This window comes from Cherax quadricarinatus, chromosome 87 (genome assembly GCF_038502225.1).
Source record: "Cherax quadricarinatus isolate ZL_2023a chromosome 87, ASM3850222v1, whole genome shotgun sequence".
In the NCBI taxonomy this organism is placed as follows: Eukaryota; Metazoa; Arthropoda; class Malacostraca; order Decapoda; family Parastacidae; genus Cherax; species Cherax quadricarinatus.
In genome coordinates this window covers 2,555,039-2,572,329 of record NC_091378.1, presented here as the reverse complement: position 1 = coordinate 2,572,329, position 17,291 = coordinate 2,555,039, and the positions used below count along the sequence as shown (strand labels likewise).

Below are 17,291 nucleotides of genomic sequence, written 5' to 3'. Positions count from 1 at the left end.
TGTTGATGTGTGCCAATGCTAGTGGTGATTGCAAAGTGAAGCCTTTATTGGTGTATCACTCTGAAACTCCCAGGGTGTTCAGGAAAAACAATGTCGTCAAGGCTAATTTGTGTGTGCTGTGGAGGGCAAACAGTAAGGCATGGGTCACTAGGGACTTTTTCTTTGACTGGTTACGCTATGCATTTGCCCCCAATGTGAAAAATTACCTAATTGAAAAGAAATTAGACCTTAAGTGCCTCCTGGTATTAGACAATGCTCCTGGTCATCCTTCAGACTTGGCAGAGCGACTTTCTAGGGACATGAGCTTCATTAAGGTGAAGTTTTTGCCTCCTAATACCACTCCTCTCCTGCAGCCCATGGACCAGCAGGTCATTTCCAACTTCAAGAAACTGTACACAAAAGCTATGTTTGAAAGGTGCTTTGTAGTGACCTCAGAAACTCAACTGACTCTAAGAGAGTTTTGGAAAGATCATTTTACCATCCTCAATTGTGTAAACATTATAGGTAAGGCTTGGAGGAGGAAGTGACTAAGAGGACCTTGAACTCTGCTTGGAAAAAACTGTGGCCAGAATGTGTAGACAAAAGGGATTGTGAAGTTGAGGAATCCATTGTGGCACTGGGGAAGTCCTTGGGGTTGGAGGTTAGTGGGGAGGATGTGGAAGAGCTGGTGGAGAAGGACAATGAAGAACTAACCACTGATGAGCTGCTAGATCATCTTGAACAACAAGAGAGCAGACCTGAGGAAACTGCTTCGGAGGAGGGGATAGAGAAATTGAAGAAGTTGCCTACTTCTAAGATTAATGAAATGTGTGCAAAGTGGCTTGAAGTGCAAACCTTTTTTGATGAAAATCACCCTGACACAGCTACTGCAAGCCGTGTTGGCAACCTGTACACTGACAATGTTGTGAACCACTTTAGGAAAGTCATAAAGGAACGAGAGGTACAGGTATCTATAGACAGATATGTTGTGCTACAGAAGTCCAGTGACTCTGAAGCTGGTCCTAGTGGCATTAAAAGAACAGGGGAAGTAACCCCAGAAAAAGACTTGCTACCACAAGTGCTAATGGAAGGGGATTCCCCTTCTAAACACTAAGAAGATCAACGGTCTCCCCTCCTCCCATCCCATCAATCATCACCAGATCTTCAATAAAGGTAAGTGTCATGTAACTGTGCATGTCTTCTTCAGTTTGTGTGTATTAAAATTAATATTTCATGTGGTAAAAATTTTTTTTTTTCAATACTTTGGGGTGTCTTGCACAGATTAATTTGATTTCCATTATTTCTTATGGGGAAAATTAACTTGACTAACGATTATTTCGATTAACGATGAGCTCTCAGGAACAGATTAATATCGCTGGTTGAGGTTCCACTGTATATATATATATATACACACACCCCTCTGGGTATTCTGCTATTGTCTTTCTAGTTCTTGTTCTTGTTTATTTCCTCTCATCTCCGTGGGAAAGTGGAACAGAATTCTTCCTCCGTAAGCCATGCGTGTTGTAAGAGGCAAATAAAATGCCGGGAGCAAGGGGCTAGTAACCCCTTTTCCTGTACATATTACTAAATGTACAAGGAGAAACTTTCGTTTCTCCTTTTGGGCCACCCCGCCTCAGTGGGATACGGGCGGTGTGTTGAAAGAAAGAAGACATGTAGGTAGTAGGTTGGTAGACAGCAACCACCCAGGGAGGTACTACCGTCCTGCCAAGCGAGTGTGAAACGAAAGCCTGTAATTGTTTTGCATGATGGTAGGATTGCTGGTGTCTTTTGTCAGTCTCATAAATATGCAAGATTACAGGTATGTCTTGCTACTTCTACTTACACCTAGGTCACACTACACATACATGTACATGTTTATTTATATACACTCATCTGAGTTTTCTTTGATTTTATCTTAATAGTTCTTCATCTTATTACTTTTCCTTTTATATCCATGGGGAAGTGGAATAAGAATCTTTCCTCCGTAAGCCATGCGTGTTGTAAAAGTCAACTAAAATGCCGGGAACAATGGGCTAGTAACCCCTTTTCCTGTAAAGATTACTAAAAAGAATAATAAGAAGAAAATTGTCAAAGTGGGAAGTCTGAATGTGCATGGATGTTGTGTAAATAATAAGAAAGAGATGATTGTGGATGTTATGAATGAGAAGAAGCTGGATGTCCTGGGTTTAAGTGAAAAAGCTGAAGGGGGTGGGAAAGTTTCAGTGGAGAGGAATAAACGGGATTAGGTCAGGGGTTTCAAATAGAGTTAGAGCTAAAGAAGGAGTAGCAATAATAAGTTATGGCAGGAAAAGAGGGACTATAAATGTATTAATTAAAGGATTATGTAGAGTAAAATAAAGGTTGGATGTGAAAAAGTGGGTTATAGTAAACGTATATGCACCTGGAGAAGAGAGAAGTGTAGAGGAGAGAGATTTTGGGAAATGTCAAGTGAATGCGTGGGGAGTTTTGAACCAAGTGTGAGAGTAATGGTGGTTCGGAATTTCAATGCTGAAGTGGGCAAAAATATTGTGGAGGGAGTAGAAGGTAAATTTGGGGTGCCAGGGGTAAATGAAAATGGGGAGCCTTTAACTGAGCTATGTGTAGAAAGAGGTTTGGTAATAAGTAATACATATTTTATGAAGAAGAGGATGAATAAATATACAAGGTATGATATAGCACGTAATGAAAGTAGTTTGTTAGATTATGTATTGGTGGATAAAAGGTTGATGGGTAGGCTCCAGGATGTACACGTTTATAGAGGGGGCAACTGATCTATCGGATCATTATTTAGTTGTAGCTACAGTTAGAGTAAGAGGTAGATGGGAAAAGAGGAAAATGGGTACAACAAGCAAGAGGGAGGTGAAAGTGTATAAACTAAGGGAGGAGGAAGTTCAGGTGATGTATAAGCTGTGGAAAATACTGTATATATTTTCCGGAAACACGGTAATTTATAGGTAAATAGATGCCCTATATTGTATTTTTAAAAGAAGTATGTTATTGAAAAAAAGTAGAGACTCGCCATCTTGGTTTTGAATTGGATACAACGTTAGTGTAATGGGAAGCAATTTTTGTGCTCTAGAGGTTAAAATTGGGCTGACACCTCTCAAATAGGAGGCGAAATTGTTAGACATGCATTTCTGCATAACTTGAGATATCAGACAACTGGACAAGACAGCTCCAGGAACCTCAGATAAGCTCTCTAGATTTGTGTATAATTCTGGCCAGTGTTTTCATAAATTTAGTTAGTGAGGTTTTTCTGAGTATGATACAACTTAATATCCAGTCAAATTGGTGAGTGATATTAAGATATATTTTCCTTCTGTTATGTAATTGTGTATATATATAACCATTTATTATTTTTAATATACAGTCCACGAATTTATATATTTACCAGTATTCCTGGTGTATGTATAATTCATTTAATTAATAGGTCCAGAGCAACTTGTGGATATGACAGTGGTAGGTATAGAAGGGGGACATTTTTGCGACCTAGGTGTCCCAAATTTCTACTTGTCTATGTAACTCTGATAAATAATAATTATCTTTGTTATCATTTTCTGTTATGTATATAATGAGTTACATTCAGATAAATGCAATTTTCCACATAAGCAACTATTGGCAGAAAGGCGGACTGGTGCAAGTATGAGTAGTGGGGGGGTTGAAGAGGGTTGGAATAGTTTTAAAAATGCAGTATTAGAATGTGGGGCAGAAGTTTGTGGTTATAGGAGGGTGGTTGCAAGAGGAAGGAGTGATTGGTGGAATGATGCAGTAAAGGGTGTGATAAAAGAGAAAAAGTTAGCTTATGAGAGGTTTTTACAAAGCAGAAGTGCTATAAGAAGAGTAGAGTATATGGAGAGTAAAAAAAGTTGAAGAGAGTGCAAAAGGAGAGCAGATGATAGAGTGGGAGAGGCAGTGTCAAGAAATTTTAATGAAAAGAAGAAAATTTTTTAGAGTGAGTTAAACAAGTTAAGAAAGCCTAGAGAACAAATGGATTTGTCAGTTAAAAACAGAGTAGGGGAGTTAGTAGATGGGGAGATGAAGGTTTTGGGTAGATGGCGAGAATACTTTGAGGAACTTTTAAATGTCGACGAAGAAAGGGAAGCAGTAATTTCATGCACTGGCCAGGGAGGTATACCATCTTTTAGGAACAGGATGTGAGTGTGGGGGAGGTGCGTGAGGCATTATGTAAAATGAAACGGGGTAAAGCAGCTGGAACTGACGGGATCATGACAGAAACGTTAAAAGCAAGGAGTGATATAGTGTTGGAGTGGTTGGTACTTTTGTTTAATAAATGTATGAAAGAGGGGAAGGTACCTAGGGATTGGCAGAGAGCATGTATAGTCCCTTTATATAAAGGGAAGGGGACAAGAGAGATTGCAAAAATTATAGAGGAATAAGTTTACTGAGTATACCAGGAAAAGTGTACGGTAGGGTTACAATTGAAAGAATTAGAGGTAAGACAGAACGTAGAATTGTGGATGAGCAAGGAGGTTTCAGAGTGGGTAGGGGATGTGTAGATCAAGTGTTTACATTGAAGCATACATGTATATGTGAACAGTATTAAGATAAAGGTAGGGAAGTTTTTATTGCATTTATGGATTTAGAAAAGGCATATGATAGAGTGGATAGGGGAGCAATGTGGCAGATGTTGCAAGTACATGTATATGAAATAGGTGGTAAGTTACTAAATGCTGTAAAGAGTTTTTATGAGGATAGTGAGGCTCAGGTTAGGGTGTGTAGAAGAGAGGGAGACTACTTCCCAGTAAAAGTAGGACTTAGACAGGGATGTGTAATGTCACCATGGTTGTTTAATATATTTATAGATAGGGTTGTAAAAGAAGTAAATGCTAGGGTGTTCGGGAGAGGGGTGGGATTAAATTATGGGGGATCAAATACAAAATGGGAATTGACACAGTTGCTTTTTGCTGATGATACTGTGCTCATGGGAGATTCTAAAGAAAAACTGCAAAGGTTAGTGGATGAGTTTGGGAGTGTGTGTAAAGGTAGAAAGTTGAAAGTGAACATAGAAAAGAGTAAGGTGATGAGGGTATCAAATGATTTAGATAAATAAAAATTGGATATCAAATTGGGGAGGAGGAGTATGGAAGAAGTGAATGTTTTCAGATACTTGGGAGTTGACATGTTGGTGGATGGATTTATGAAGGATGAGGTTAATCATAGAATTGATGAGAAAAAAAGGCGAGTGGTGCGTTGAGGTATATGTGGAGACAAAAAAGTTATCTATGGAGGCAAAGAAGGGAATGTATGAAAGTATAGTAGTACCAACACTCTTATATGAGTGTGAAGCTTGGGTGGTAAATGCAGCAGCGAGGAGATGGTTGGAGGCAGTGGAGATGTCCTGTCTAAGGGCAATGTGTGGTGTAAATATTATGCAGAAAATTCGGAGTGTGGAAATTAGGAGGTGTGGAGTTAATAAAAGTATTAATCAGAGGGCTGAAGAGAGGTTGTTGAGGTGGTTTGGTCATTTAGAGAGAATGGATCAAAGTAGAATGACATGAAGAGCATTTAAATCTGTAGGGGAAGGAAGGCAGGGTAGGAGTCGTCCTCGAAAAGGTTGGAAGGAAGGGGTAAGGGAGGTTTTGAGGGAGAGGGGCTTGGACTTCCAGCAGGCGTGCATGAGCGTGTTCGATAGGAGTGAATGGAGACGAATGGTATTTGGGACCTGATGATCTGTTGGAGTGTGAGCAGGGTAATATTTAGTGAAGGGATTCAGGGAAACCGGTTATTTTTATATAGCCGGACTTGAGTCCTGGAAATGGGAAGTACAATGCCTGTACTCTAAAGGAGGGGCTTGGGATATTAGTAGTTTGGAGGGATATGTTGTGTATCTTTATACGTATATGCTTCTAAACTGTTATGTTCTGAGCACCTCTGCAAAAACAGTGATTATGTGTGAGTGAGGTGAAAGTGTGGGAGACGGCCGACTTGTTAAAAAAAAAAAAAAAAAAAATGTATATGTAGTGTGACCTAAGTGTAAGTAGAAGCAGCAAGATGTACCTGAAATCTTGCATGTTTATGAGACAGAAAAATGGATATCAGCAATCCTGCCATCATGAAAACAATTACAGGCTTTTATTTTACATTCACTTGGCAGGACAGTAGTACCTCCCTGGGTGGTTGCTGTCTATCAACCTACTACCTACGATTAATATAAACATGAAATAATATATTAATTTTATAGAACAGAAACAAGTATTCCACCTGGAATACTCCCGACCACCTCCCAATGAGGCAGGGTAAATCACTGCCTTGCCAGAGGTGTACAGGTAGAACAGTTCAGATGTCCCTCTAAACAGCAAATATCCCTACCCCCTCCTATAGAGTGCAGGCACTATACTTCCCACCTGACTGGTTTCCCCGAATCCCTTCACAAAATTTTATCTTGCTCACTCCAACAGCTCATCAAAAACCATTTGTCTCCACTCACTCCTATCCAATACGCTCACATATGTCTCCTATACATCCTAACCCCTTTCACACAAAAACCTCCTTTAACCCCTCCTTCCATCCTTTTAGATTAACCCCCACCCCTCCTTCCCTCCACCACAGATTTATACCCCTCCAAGTCATCTTATTTTGCTCCATTCTCTCTAAATGACCAAACCACCTCAAAACCACTCCTCAGCCCTCTGAATAATACTTTTAGTAACACCGTACCTCCTGCTAGTCTCCATGCTACAAATTCTCTTAATAATATTTACACCACACATTGCCCTCAGACATGGCATCTCCACTGCCTTTAGCCTCCTCCTCACTGCAACATTCACAACCCATGCTTTGCACCCATGCAAGATCCTGCATCAGCGAGGTCAAAAGCTCAGTGCCCCAAGGAACTGTCCTGGCACCTCTGCTGTTCCTCATCCTCATAGCAGACATAGACAAAAACACCCGGCACACTTTTGTACCATCATTTCCAGATGACACTAAAATAAGCATGAAAGTCAGTACGGTAGAGGACACTGAAAAAGTACAGGAAGACATAAACAGGGTTTTCCAGTGGGCAGTGGAAAACAACATGACATTCAACAGTGATAAGTTCCAGCTGCTTAGGTATGGAAAGAATGAAGAACTCAAAAGGAGCACTATATACAAAACTCAAGAGGGTCACCAAATACACCGTAAGGAACAAGTAAAAGACCTAGGAATAATTATGTCCGCGGACCTTTCTTTTAAAGACCATAACAAGACAAAGATCACGACAGCAAGGAAGATGACGGGGTGGGTATTGAGAACTTTCAAAACAAGGGAAACAATGCCAATGGTGACACTCTTCAAATCGCTAGTGCTCCCTCACTTAGAATATTGCTCAGTGCTGACGGCCCTGTAAAGGGCAGGAGAAATATTGGAGCTGGAACAAATACAGAGATTGTTTATGGCTCACATTGAGCCAGTAAAGCACCTAAACTACTGGGAATGCCTGCAAGTCTTGAACATGTACTCATTAGAGCAGAGGAGAGAGAGGTACATGATAATATATACCTGGAAGGTACTTAAGGGCTTGGTCCCAAATCTGCACACTGCCATAACAACATACTGGAGTGAGAGATATGGGAGGAAGTGTAAAATAAACCCAGTGAGGAGCAGGGGTGCGGTGGGGACAATAAGGGAACACTGTATCAACATCCGGGGTCCCAGACTTTTCAACATCTTACCAGAAGATATCAGAAACACTGCTGGAACACGTGTTGAAGCCTTCAAGAGGAAACTAGACAAGTATCTTCACCAGGTGCCAGATCAACCAGGCTGTGATGGATATGTGGGGTAGCAGGCCTCCAGCAGCAACAGCCTGGTTGACCAGGCGAGCACCAGACGAGCCTGACCCATGGTCAGGCTCAGAGAGTAAATATACTCTCGAAATTCTTCAAAGGTACATATCAAAGGTATACATTCATACAGTCCCTCTTTGCCTCCATGGATAAAATTTTGTCTCCAAAGATACCTCGACATACCATACACTTTATCTATGTTCACTTTCAATATTAGAGCTATTTATACATTACACAAAATATCAGTTGTGAAACTCACCAGTTTCTTTAGTTCCACCATCCTTTGGCTGGGATCTTCAACTTTGCTTGCCTCAATAAATAACGGATAAAGTTCAATTGTAAACAGTGGATCAGGAAGTTTCTGGAAGAACTGCTTCAACATACTGGATATAACATTTACATCACACCATCTGCAATAAATAATATTGTAATTCAGGTACTGGGGAAAAAATAGTAGACTGTTAAGCAAAATTTTAGTATTCAACTGCTGACAGCTGATCTATTGATAGCATTAAATTTCCAGCAGAAAATTACCTGCAGTTGGTAAGTCATAATAGAATAGTTTCTGTGCAACCATATTGTAACCAACTGTCCTCAAGGCTTCAACCTTTCACTTGTATATATTCCATTTCTCCCATTCCAGGATGAAGGTTTCCTTCTAATCCCTCTCCTTATTATTATTATTTCTTTAAACAAGCGGCAGTCTCCCACCGAGGCAGGGTGACCCAAAAAGAAAGAAAATTCCCAAAAAGAAAATACTTGCATCATCATTCAACACTTTCACCTCACTCACACATAATCACTGTTTTTGCAGAGGTGCTCAGAACACAACAGTTTAGAAGCATATACGTATAAAGACACAACACAACAGCAGTCTCCCACTAAGGCAGTGTGACCGGAAAAAAGAAGAAACCAAAGTTTTTCTTCTTTTTACATTTAGTAATTTATACAGGAGAAGAGGGTTACTAGCCCCTTGCTCCTGGCATTTTAGTGGTCTCTTATGACATGTATGGCTTATGGATGAAAGATTCTTTTCCACTTCTCAATGGAGATTTTTTTTTTTTTTTTTTTCAACAAGTCGGCCGTCTCCCACCGAGGCAGGGTGACCCAAAAAAGAAAGAAAATCCCCAAAAAGAAAATACTTTCATCATCATTCAACACTTTCACCACACTCGCACATTATCACTGTTTTTGCAGAGGTGCTCAGAATACAATAGTTTAGAAGCATACACATATAAAGATACACAACATATCCCTCCAAACTGCCAATATCCCATGGATGGGAAAATACTAAACCTGTAAGGGGTCATCCAGTGACTGAGGAATGGGAGGTAATTAGGTCTCATTGCTCCATCACCTTCAACTTTACACCTGTGTATACAGATGTTCCTACAAATTTATACAGTGTTGTGTTTCTAGAGGGCATGTGAAAGTACAAAGTGTGAATAGTACAAAAATACTGTAATTCTGAACAACAAATTCTGTTTGAGATCTGGGATCATCTTCTATTTCAGATAAAAAAAAAAAACAGACCTGGATGTGGGAAAGGCATTCTGCCAGAAAAAAATGTTGGATAAGTGAATCCATTGGCTCACTTTTCATCAGTATAACCAATAGATAATCAAGATTAGCAAATGTGGAACCCAGCAAATTTGGAGGATGATTGTACAGTACTCCAGGAGGAAGTGGAGAAGGATCCTTCCTCCGTAAACCACGAATATTGTAAGAGGCAACTAATATGCTGAGAACAAGGGGCTAGTAACCCCCTTCACTTGTATAAATTACTAAATGTAAAAAGAAAAACTTTCATTTTTCTTTTTAGATCACCCTGCCTCAGTGAGATATGCCCATATTGTCAAAAAAAAAAAAAACTATGAGAATGTTTCTTCCTTTTCAGGTCACCCTGCCTCAGTGGCAAACGACCAGTGTTTAAAAAAAAATTCTACAGTACTCTTCTTGCAGACCTTTCATCAACTCTACATTTTTAAGTCACTGAAAAATATTTTTCCTAACCCTACCTCTGAAATCCTTGGATTTTGCCATTGTTTATTATTTTCTCTATTCATTATTCATTTTCATCTACATATAGTATATTCTTCTTTCAACAAACCGGCCATATCCCACCAAGGCAGGGTGGCCCAAAAAGAAAAAGGAAAATTTCTGTTTTTAAAGTTAGTAATTTATACAGGAGAAGGGGATACTAGCCCCTTGCTCCCGGCATTTTAGTCACCTCTTATAACACGCATGGCTTACAGAGGAAGAATTCTGTTCCACTTCCCCATGGAGATAAGAGGAAATAAACAAGAACTAGAAAGAAAATAGAAGAAAACCCAGAGGAGTGTGTATATATATGCTTGTACATGTATGTGTAGTGTGGCCTAAGTGTAAGTAGAAGTAGCAAAACGTACCTGAAATCTTGCATGTTTATGAGACAGAAAAAAAGACACCAGCAATCCTACCATCATGTAAAACAATTACAGGCTTTTGTTTTACACTCACTTGGCAGGACGGTAGTACCTCCCTGGGTGGTTGCTGTTTACCAACCTACTACCTACATATAGTACAGTGGACCCCCGCCTTACGATCAGCTCCCAGCTCGACCAATTATGTAAGTGAATTTTTGTAAGTGCTTTTGTATGTGTATTTTTGGGGGTCTGAAACGAACTAATCTAATTCACAATATTCCTTATGGGAACAAATTCGGTCTATAACGGCACCCGAACAGACTTCTGGAATGAAATAATATTGTAAGGCGGGGGTCCACTGTATATGCATTACTCAAATAAATCATACTAAAAGTCATAATACTCAATGAGTCAATTTTTCTCCTGTGTTAATGTCCTAGTTCTTCATGATAAGAATGACGGTATAGTAATTCTTACAAGTATGCAGTATCCAAACTCACACTTAAGTGAAATTAATAATAATAATTTTTTTTAACATGTTTAAATGGTTTAAATCTGTCTCATTCAACGATGTCCAGATGACAAATTTAACAAAAATTTTAAACTTCCTTTGCCTGACTAAATTCATAATTGAGCTAATGTAATATTACACAACTTTTTCTACAAAGCAATGTACACAAAATAATGGTATAAAAATATTATAGTCTTACCTTGGATCATCATAGTCAATTGATTTGGGATCTTTGTTTATCATCTCACTTAAGTGGGTGACAGCTGCTTTGTTACCAGGAATGCGGTAAATGCCTTGCGTCTGCAAGCCTCGACTTTCTACTACATTTATACACAGAGCAACAAGCAGTGGCACGTATTCGTTCTCAAGTGACTGTAAATAAAGATAAAGCAATGAGGAATCAAATGAACATTTATACAAATTAAGCAACTGCTGTATGGATATCTCTCAATGTGCATTTTTATCATAACACCTATATAAACTTTTTATAAAGAACAAAAAGGTACAATACCGTGGCTGAACAATACATAAATAATCCACATGTAGGAGAAACTTACGATGACATTTCCATACTAATTAATGGTTCAAGTTGAACCGAAACATCGTCATAAGTGTCTCCTATGTACAGGTTATTTGTGTATAAATTTTGTATATTCTTTACATTACTGTATTATTATAAAGCAGCATTTTGTTTTTCGCTTCATCTTACTATATCTCTGGTGTTTTGCAGTCTCTCTCTACCCACATCTCAAGGGCTTAATAAGCTTATCAATCTATATCTCTGATGCCTAACAATCTCATTTAGCAGCACCTATATCTTACAATATATTGTCTTGATTTTTCCTTGAAGCCATTTTATTTACTTAGGGTTACAGGTCCTCTATTTTGCATTAGAGGCCTGCACTCTGAAGGAAGGGTGAGGATGTTGCAGTCAGAGGCTCATCTGAACTGTGATGTCAGGAAACATCTAACAAGACAGTAACTGAATGAATGATGGTGAGTGTTTCTTTTTTGGGTCACAGTTAAGATTACAAAATTAAAATTCCTAGTTAAGATTCTAATATCAGTCAAGATAATTAACAGCTCTTAATTCTGCAAAAATATACAGATAAAACTCCCCCATCATTACTCATGTATTCTTCCAGTGTTCAATATTAAAAAGTAAGTACGTATAGTCACAATATATAATAAATATAATGGGTTTTGCCTTCAGCAGTCCTGCTGTACAACTACAGAGGACAATGGTCATATACAAAATAGCTAGAAATATTATATTACCGGAGGGCACTCCTCTAGACAGACCCCAATGGTCGCTCCCTCTGGCAGTGGCATGGTTGGAGTGATAGCTGGAGACCCACTGTGAACTTTCTTCATAAAAGGCCTCTTTAAATGACCTCTCCACGTTTTTGATTTTGGTGAAGAATTGCTCTCTGAAAAAACATATGCTGTCAATAAAATGAAAAAAATCCAACATTAGGACACAGCATTATATTTCAACTTAAATATTAAATCATATAAATATCACATCAGAATTCTTCCTCCATAAGCCATTCATGTCATAAGAGGTGACTAAAATGCCAGGAGCAAGGGACTAGTAACTCCTTCGCCTGTAAACATTACTAAATTTATAAAGAGAAACTTCGTTTTTCTTTTTGGGCCGCCCTGCCTCAGTGGGATACGGCTGGTGCATTGAAAGAAAAAAGAAAAAATACCATTTATTTTTTTATTATCACACTGGCTGATTCCCACCAAGGCAGGGTGGCCCGAAAAAGAAAAACTTTCACCATCATTCACTCCATCACTGTCTTGCCAGAAGGGTGCTTTACACTACAGTTTTTAAACTGCAACATTAACACCCCTCCTTCAGAGTGCAGGCACTGTACTTCCCATCACCAGGACTCAAGTCCGGCCTGCCGGTTTCCCTGAACCCCTTCATAAATGTTACTTTGCTCACACTCCAACAGCACGTCAAGTATTAAAAACCATTTGTCTCCATTCACTCCTATCAAACACGCTCACGCATGCCTGCTGGAAGTCCAAGCCCCTCGCACACAAAACCTCCTTTACCCCCTCTCTCCAACCTTTCCTAGGCCGACCCCTACCCCGCCTTCCTTCCACTACAGACTGATACACTCTTGAAGTCACTCTGTTTCGCTCCATTCTCTCTACATGTCCGAACCACCTCAACAACCCTTACTCAGCCCTCTGGACAACAGTTTTGGTAATCCCGCACCTCCTCCTAACTTCCAAACTACGAATTCTCTGCATTATATTCACACCACACATTGCCCTCAGACATGACATCTCCACTTCTACCATATGAAGAAAATTATGCAAAGATGTTTTGAACGCCTCAAAATCTGAATATCCTACATTTCATTTTTTTTTTTAACAAGTCAGCCATCTCCCACCAAGGCAGGGTGACCCAAAAAGAAAGAAAATCCCCAAAAAGAAAATACTTTCATCATCATTCAACACTTTCACCACACTCACACATAATCACTGTTTTTGCAGAGGTACTCAGAATACAAGTTTATAAGCATATACGTATAAAGATACACAACATATCCCTCCAAACTGACAATATCCCAAACCCCTCCTTTAAAGTGCAGGCATTGTACTTCCCATTTCCAGGACTCAAGTCTGGCTATATAAAAATAACCGGTTTCCCTGAATCCCTTCACTAAATAATTACCCTGCTCACACTCCAACAGCTCGTCAGGTCCCAAATACCATTCGTCTCCATTCACTCCTATCTAACACGCTCACGCACGCTTACTGGAAGCCCAAGCCCCTCACCCACAAAACCTCCTTTACCCCCTCCCTCCAACCTTTTCGAGGACGACCCCTACCCCGCCTTCCTTCCCCTACAGATTTACATGCTCCCCATGTCATTCTACTTTGATCCATTCTCTCTAAATAACCAAACCACCTCAACAACCCCTCTTCAGCCCTCTGACTAATACTTTTATTGGCTCCACACCTCCTAATTTCCACACTGAATTTTCTGCATATTTACACCACACATTGCCCTTAGACAGGACATCTCCACTGCCTCCTCACTGCAGCATTTACAACCCAAGCTTCACACCCATATAAGAGTGTTGGTACTACTATACTTTCATACATTCCCTTCTTTGCCTCCATAGATAACGTTTTTTGTCTCCACATATACCTCAACACACCACTCGCCTTTTTTCCTTCATGTCACTATCAAATACAATTCCTTAGCAGGATAGAACAATCTTGTGTTTATCTTCAATACCCCTTTTCTTATTTTCAGGAAAAGATGAAAGAGTGTAGTTTGAAAATGAGTTAAAGACACAGTACTGTACTAAAAATAATGCAATTAATAACAAATCAAACCCCTTCTTCTATATACATTACTAAATTTAAAAAGAAACTTTCACTTTTCTTTTTGGGTCGCCCTGCCTTGGTGGGATACGGCCGGTATATTGAAAAAAATCTATGAAATTAAAAGCATTTTGTAAAAAATAAATGGTACAAGATTTAAAGAGTAATAAAATCAAGAAAAATACATCTAAGAACGTATGCATGTTCTTAACATGAAGTACCCACCAACACTACTGGGTTTGCGTGCTTTTGTTGATGGAGACTGGCCAGTGGGGGAGCGTGTTCTTAGAGATGTCAGCTTCCTCATTGCTTTATTGCTGGATTGTGGAGATATGTTGTTGTTGTTTATGGGGGTCTTGCTGCCTGCTTCTCCTTCCTAAAACAAAACAATATAAATAGATACACTCCATGGGGAAGTGGAGAAGAATCCTTCCTCCATAAGCCATGAGTCGTAAGAGGCGACCAAAATGCTGGAACAAGGGGGTAGTAACCCCTCCTCCTGTATAAATTATGAAATGTGAAAAGGCAAAACTCATTTCTTCTTTTTCAAATCACCCTGCCTTGTGGAAGATGGCTGGTGTGTTAAAAAATGCACTGTGAACAGTAACTCTAAACATCAGACGAACATTCATGGAATTACTGTTTGGGAAATAATGGTTCATTTGTAAATGTACAGAATCACTGTATATAAAATAAAACCAACTCGAAAGCTACTGTGCCAAAATACAACTTAAACAATCAGAGAATTAACTGGGATAAAATAATTATCAAACACGTCCAGGGAAACAATCTTGAGTACCCTAAATTCTCAACAGTTCATGGAAAAGCTAACTACAGGAGCATACAAAGTGTGTATTAAGAATATTTTGCTGAAAGCTTACAAGATTATACAGGCAGGCCCAGCTTTACAGTGCTTCATTTTATAGTGTTTCGCTAATGCAGCAGTTTTCAATTATACCCATCCTTCATTTATTCAGAATTCCTACAATAAATATTCACCACTCACTATAAGCTAAGGACAAAAATATTTTAAGGTTAGTAATGTGTGTACTGTATATGCATTTTTCAGGTCTACCTCTGTTACTTACTTAATATATGATAGTGTAAACATGTTACTGGGCTTTTATATGCATTCGAAAGTGAAAAAAGGCTATGTTTCACTTTACAGCAGTACCCCAGAACCTAACCTGCTGTATAAGTGGGGCCCTCCTGTACAGAGAACAGGAACACTATCATCATAACCCCCACTTTTATCCACCACCACAACCATCGACAACAGGATAAGTGGGAAAATTCACATACAATTTTCTAACAAATAGGAAACCAAAGACAGAATAAATAAGATAAAAATTTTAAGTGGTAGATTCAACATATAAAGGATCACTTACAAGGATCATTTAAGAATTAGCTAAAGATGAGTGAAAGATAATGAAAAGATAAAAGAAACCCCTGGGCCTGGGGAGTGGGAGGGAGGAAGAGAGGGGCATAGGGAGAGGAGGGAGGTAGAGAGGGGGCAGACGGAGAGGAGGTACTGAGGTGGCAGAGGGGGATGGATGGAGGAAAGAGATGGAGAGATGACATTACCGGAGCGCTAAACCCTTAAGGATCACAGCACCAGGTAACCTTTGAGGTTTCTTGGGAAGGTGTGTGTGTGTGATATATATATATATATATATATATATATATATATATATATATATATATATATATATATATATATATATATATATATATATATATATATATATATATATATATATATATATATATGTCGTGAATAGGCAGAATTTGCTATCTTGGCTTAAATAGCAACGTTCATCTTGCCATATATGAAAATTTGTGTATGCAATAATTTCGCCAAAATCATTCTGAACCTAACGAAAAAAATACATTTGACTGTGTTTGTTTAGTATTAAATTACTGTAAACAAATCTAATATATATTTAGTTCGGGTTAGGTAAGTCGTGGGCAAAATTAAAATTTTTTACGTTAGCGGAGAGCATCTGGGTTTTACATATTCGGCACGAAACAAGCCTGGGTTGGGAAACAAGCCCTAGGCCTACCTGTAAGGCACAATTATTCTGGAGGGTGGAGAGCCAGGCCAACATCTCTGGTGGAGTGTCAGCCTGGAGCAGCAGCTGGGAGCCGCCAGGGGTGGCCAGACGCAGCACATTTCGTCTCTTGGTGTAGTCACTGGCAACGTCAACCTCAGCACCTCGCAGAGTTACCTGCTCCTCCACTCCCAATGGTGTCTGCAAGGACAATGTCATTGTTTAATATAAATCAGGCGAGTTAAAATTAAGGTCATTACTGAATGGAATAAGACACAATACACAAATAACCCGCACATAGGAGCTTACGACGACGTTTCGGTCCGACTTGGACCATTTACAAAGTCACATTAACAAAAAGGAGAGGAGGGAGTATACATGAGCCAGCAGACAGGGATGGGGCAAAAGAGGGAGTGGGAAAGGAAGAAGAGAGGTGATAGCAGTAGTAGTGGTGGATTCAGTCAAAGACTAAGAAAGAGGAGCATTGCAAGGGAGCTACGAGCCCAGACAGGGTAGGAACAAGAACACAGAGGGGGGGATTAATAATGCACCAAACACCCTAGGCAGAAGAAAGAAAACCCAAAGGAGAAAGAGGAAAGGGAGAGAAGGAGAAAGGGAAAAAAAGAATCAGGTTAAGTCACGAGTGTTCTGAAGTTTGGAGCATTTTACAATGTAATGGGAAAGGAAGGCATCTACAGAGACAAAGGGAAGTTGTGTATAAGGGAGGATTCAACCAGACGGCGACTGTGAGAGTTAGAAGTAGGGTAGACAGTTTTAACAGAAGACCAGTCAAAATCTACACCTGGAATACTCTGGAGGAATTGGTCCAAAACCTACACACCAAAATCACTTCACGTGGATGGAAGCTTGGCAGACGGTGCAAGATACAATGAAAAGTAGGAGCGTAATGAGATCGTACACAAAAAGAGAACTAAGTGTAAAGGGATCACGACTCTTCAACCCCCTGCTATCGTGCATAGGGGAATTACCATCAAACCCCTACCTGGAGTCTACCTGGAGGATATTCCGCGGATCAACGCCCCCGCGTCCCGGTCCATGACCAGGCCTCCCAGTGGATCAGGGTCTGATCAACGAGACTGTTACTGCTGGCCGCACACAACATACGAACCACAGCCCGAATGATCCGGCACCGACTTTAGGTATCTGTCCAGCTTCCCCTTAAAAAGGAAATTCGACAAGTTCC

At 39.7% G+C, this 17,291-nt stretch overlaps 1 protein-coding gene across 13 annotated transcripts in view; it reads right to left on the bottom strand.

Moving 5' to 3' along the window:
* Positions 1 to 17,291, bottom strand: part of RhoGAP19D (Rho GTPase activating protein at 19D) — a 475,555-nt gene that overhangs the window by 53,509 nt on the left and 404,755 nt on the right. For all 13 annotated transcript variants that reach the window (XM_053798572.2, XM_053798576.2, XM_053798573.2 and 10 more), the window contains 5 exons: positions 16,100 to 16,288; positions 14,262 to 14,412; positions 11,961 to 12,112; positions 10,882 to 11,054; positions 8,026 to 8,176 (listed from right to left, as the gene is read on the bottom strand). In XM_053798572.2, coding sequence (XP_053654547.2) covers positions 8,026 to 8,176; positions 10,882 to 11,054; positions 11,961 to 12,112; positions 14,262 to 14,412; positions 16,100 to 16,288 — 816 coding nt within the window. The remainder of the gene's footprint in view (positions 1 to 8,025; positions 8,177 to 10,881; positions 11,055 to 11,960; positions 12,113 to 14,261; positions 14,413 to 16,099; positions 16,289 to 17,291) is intronic.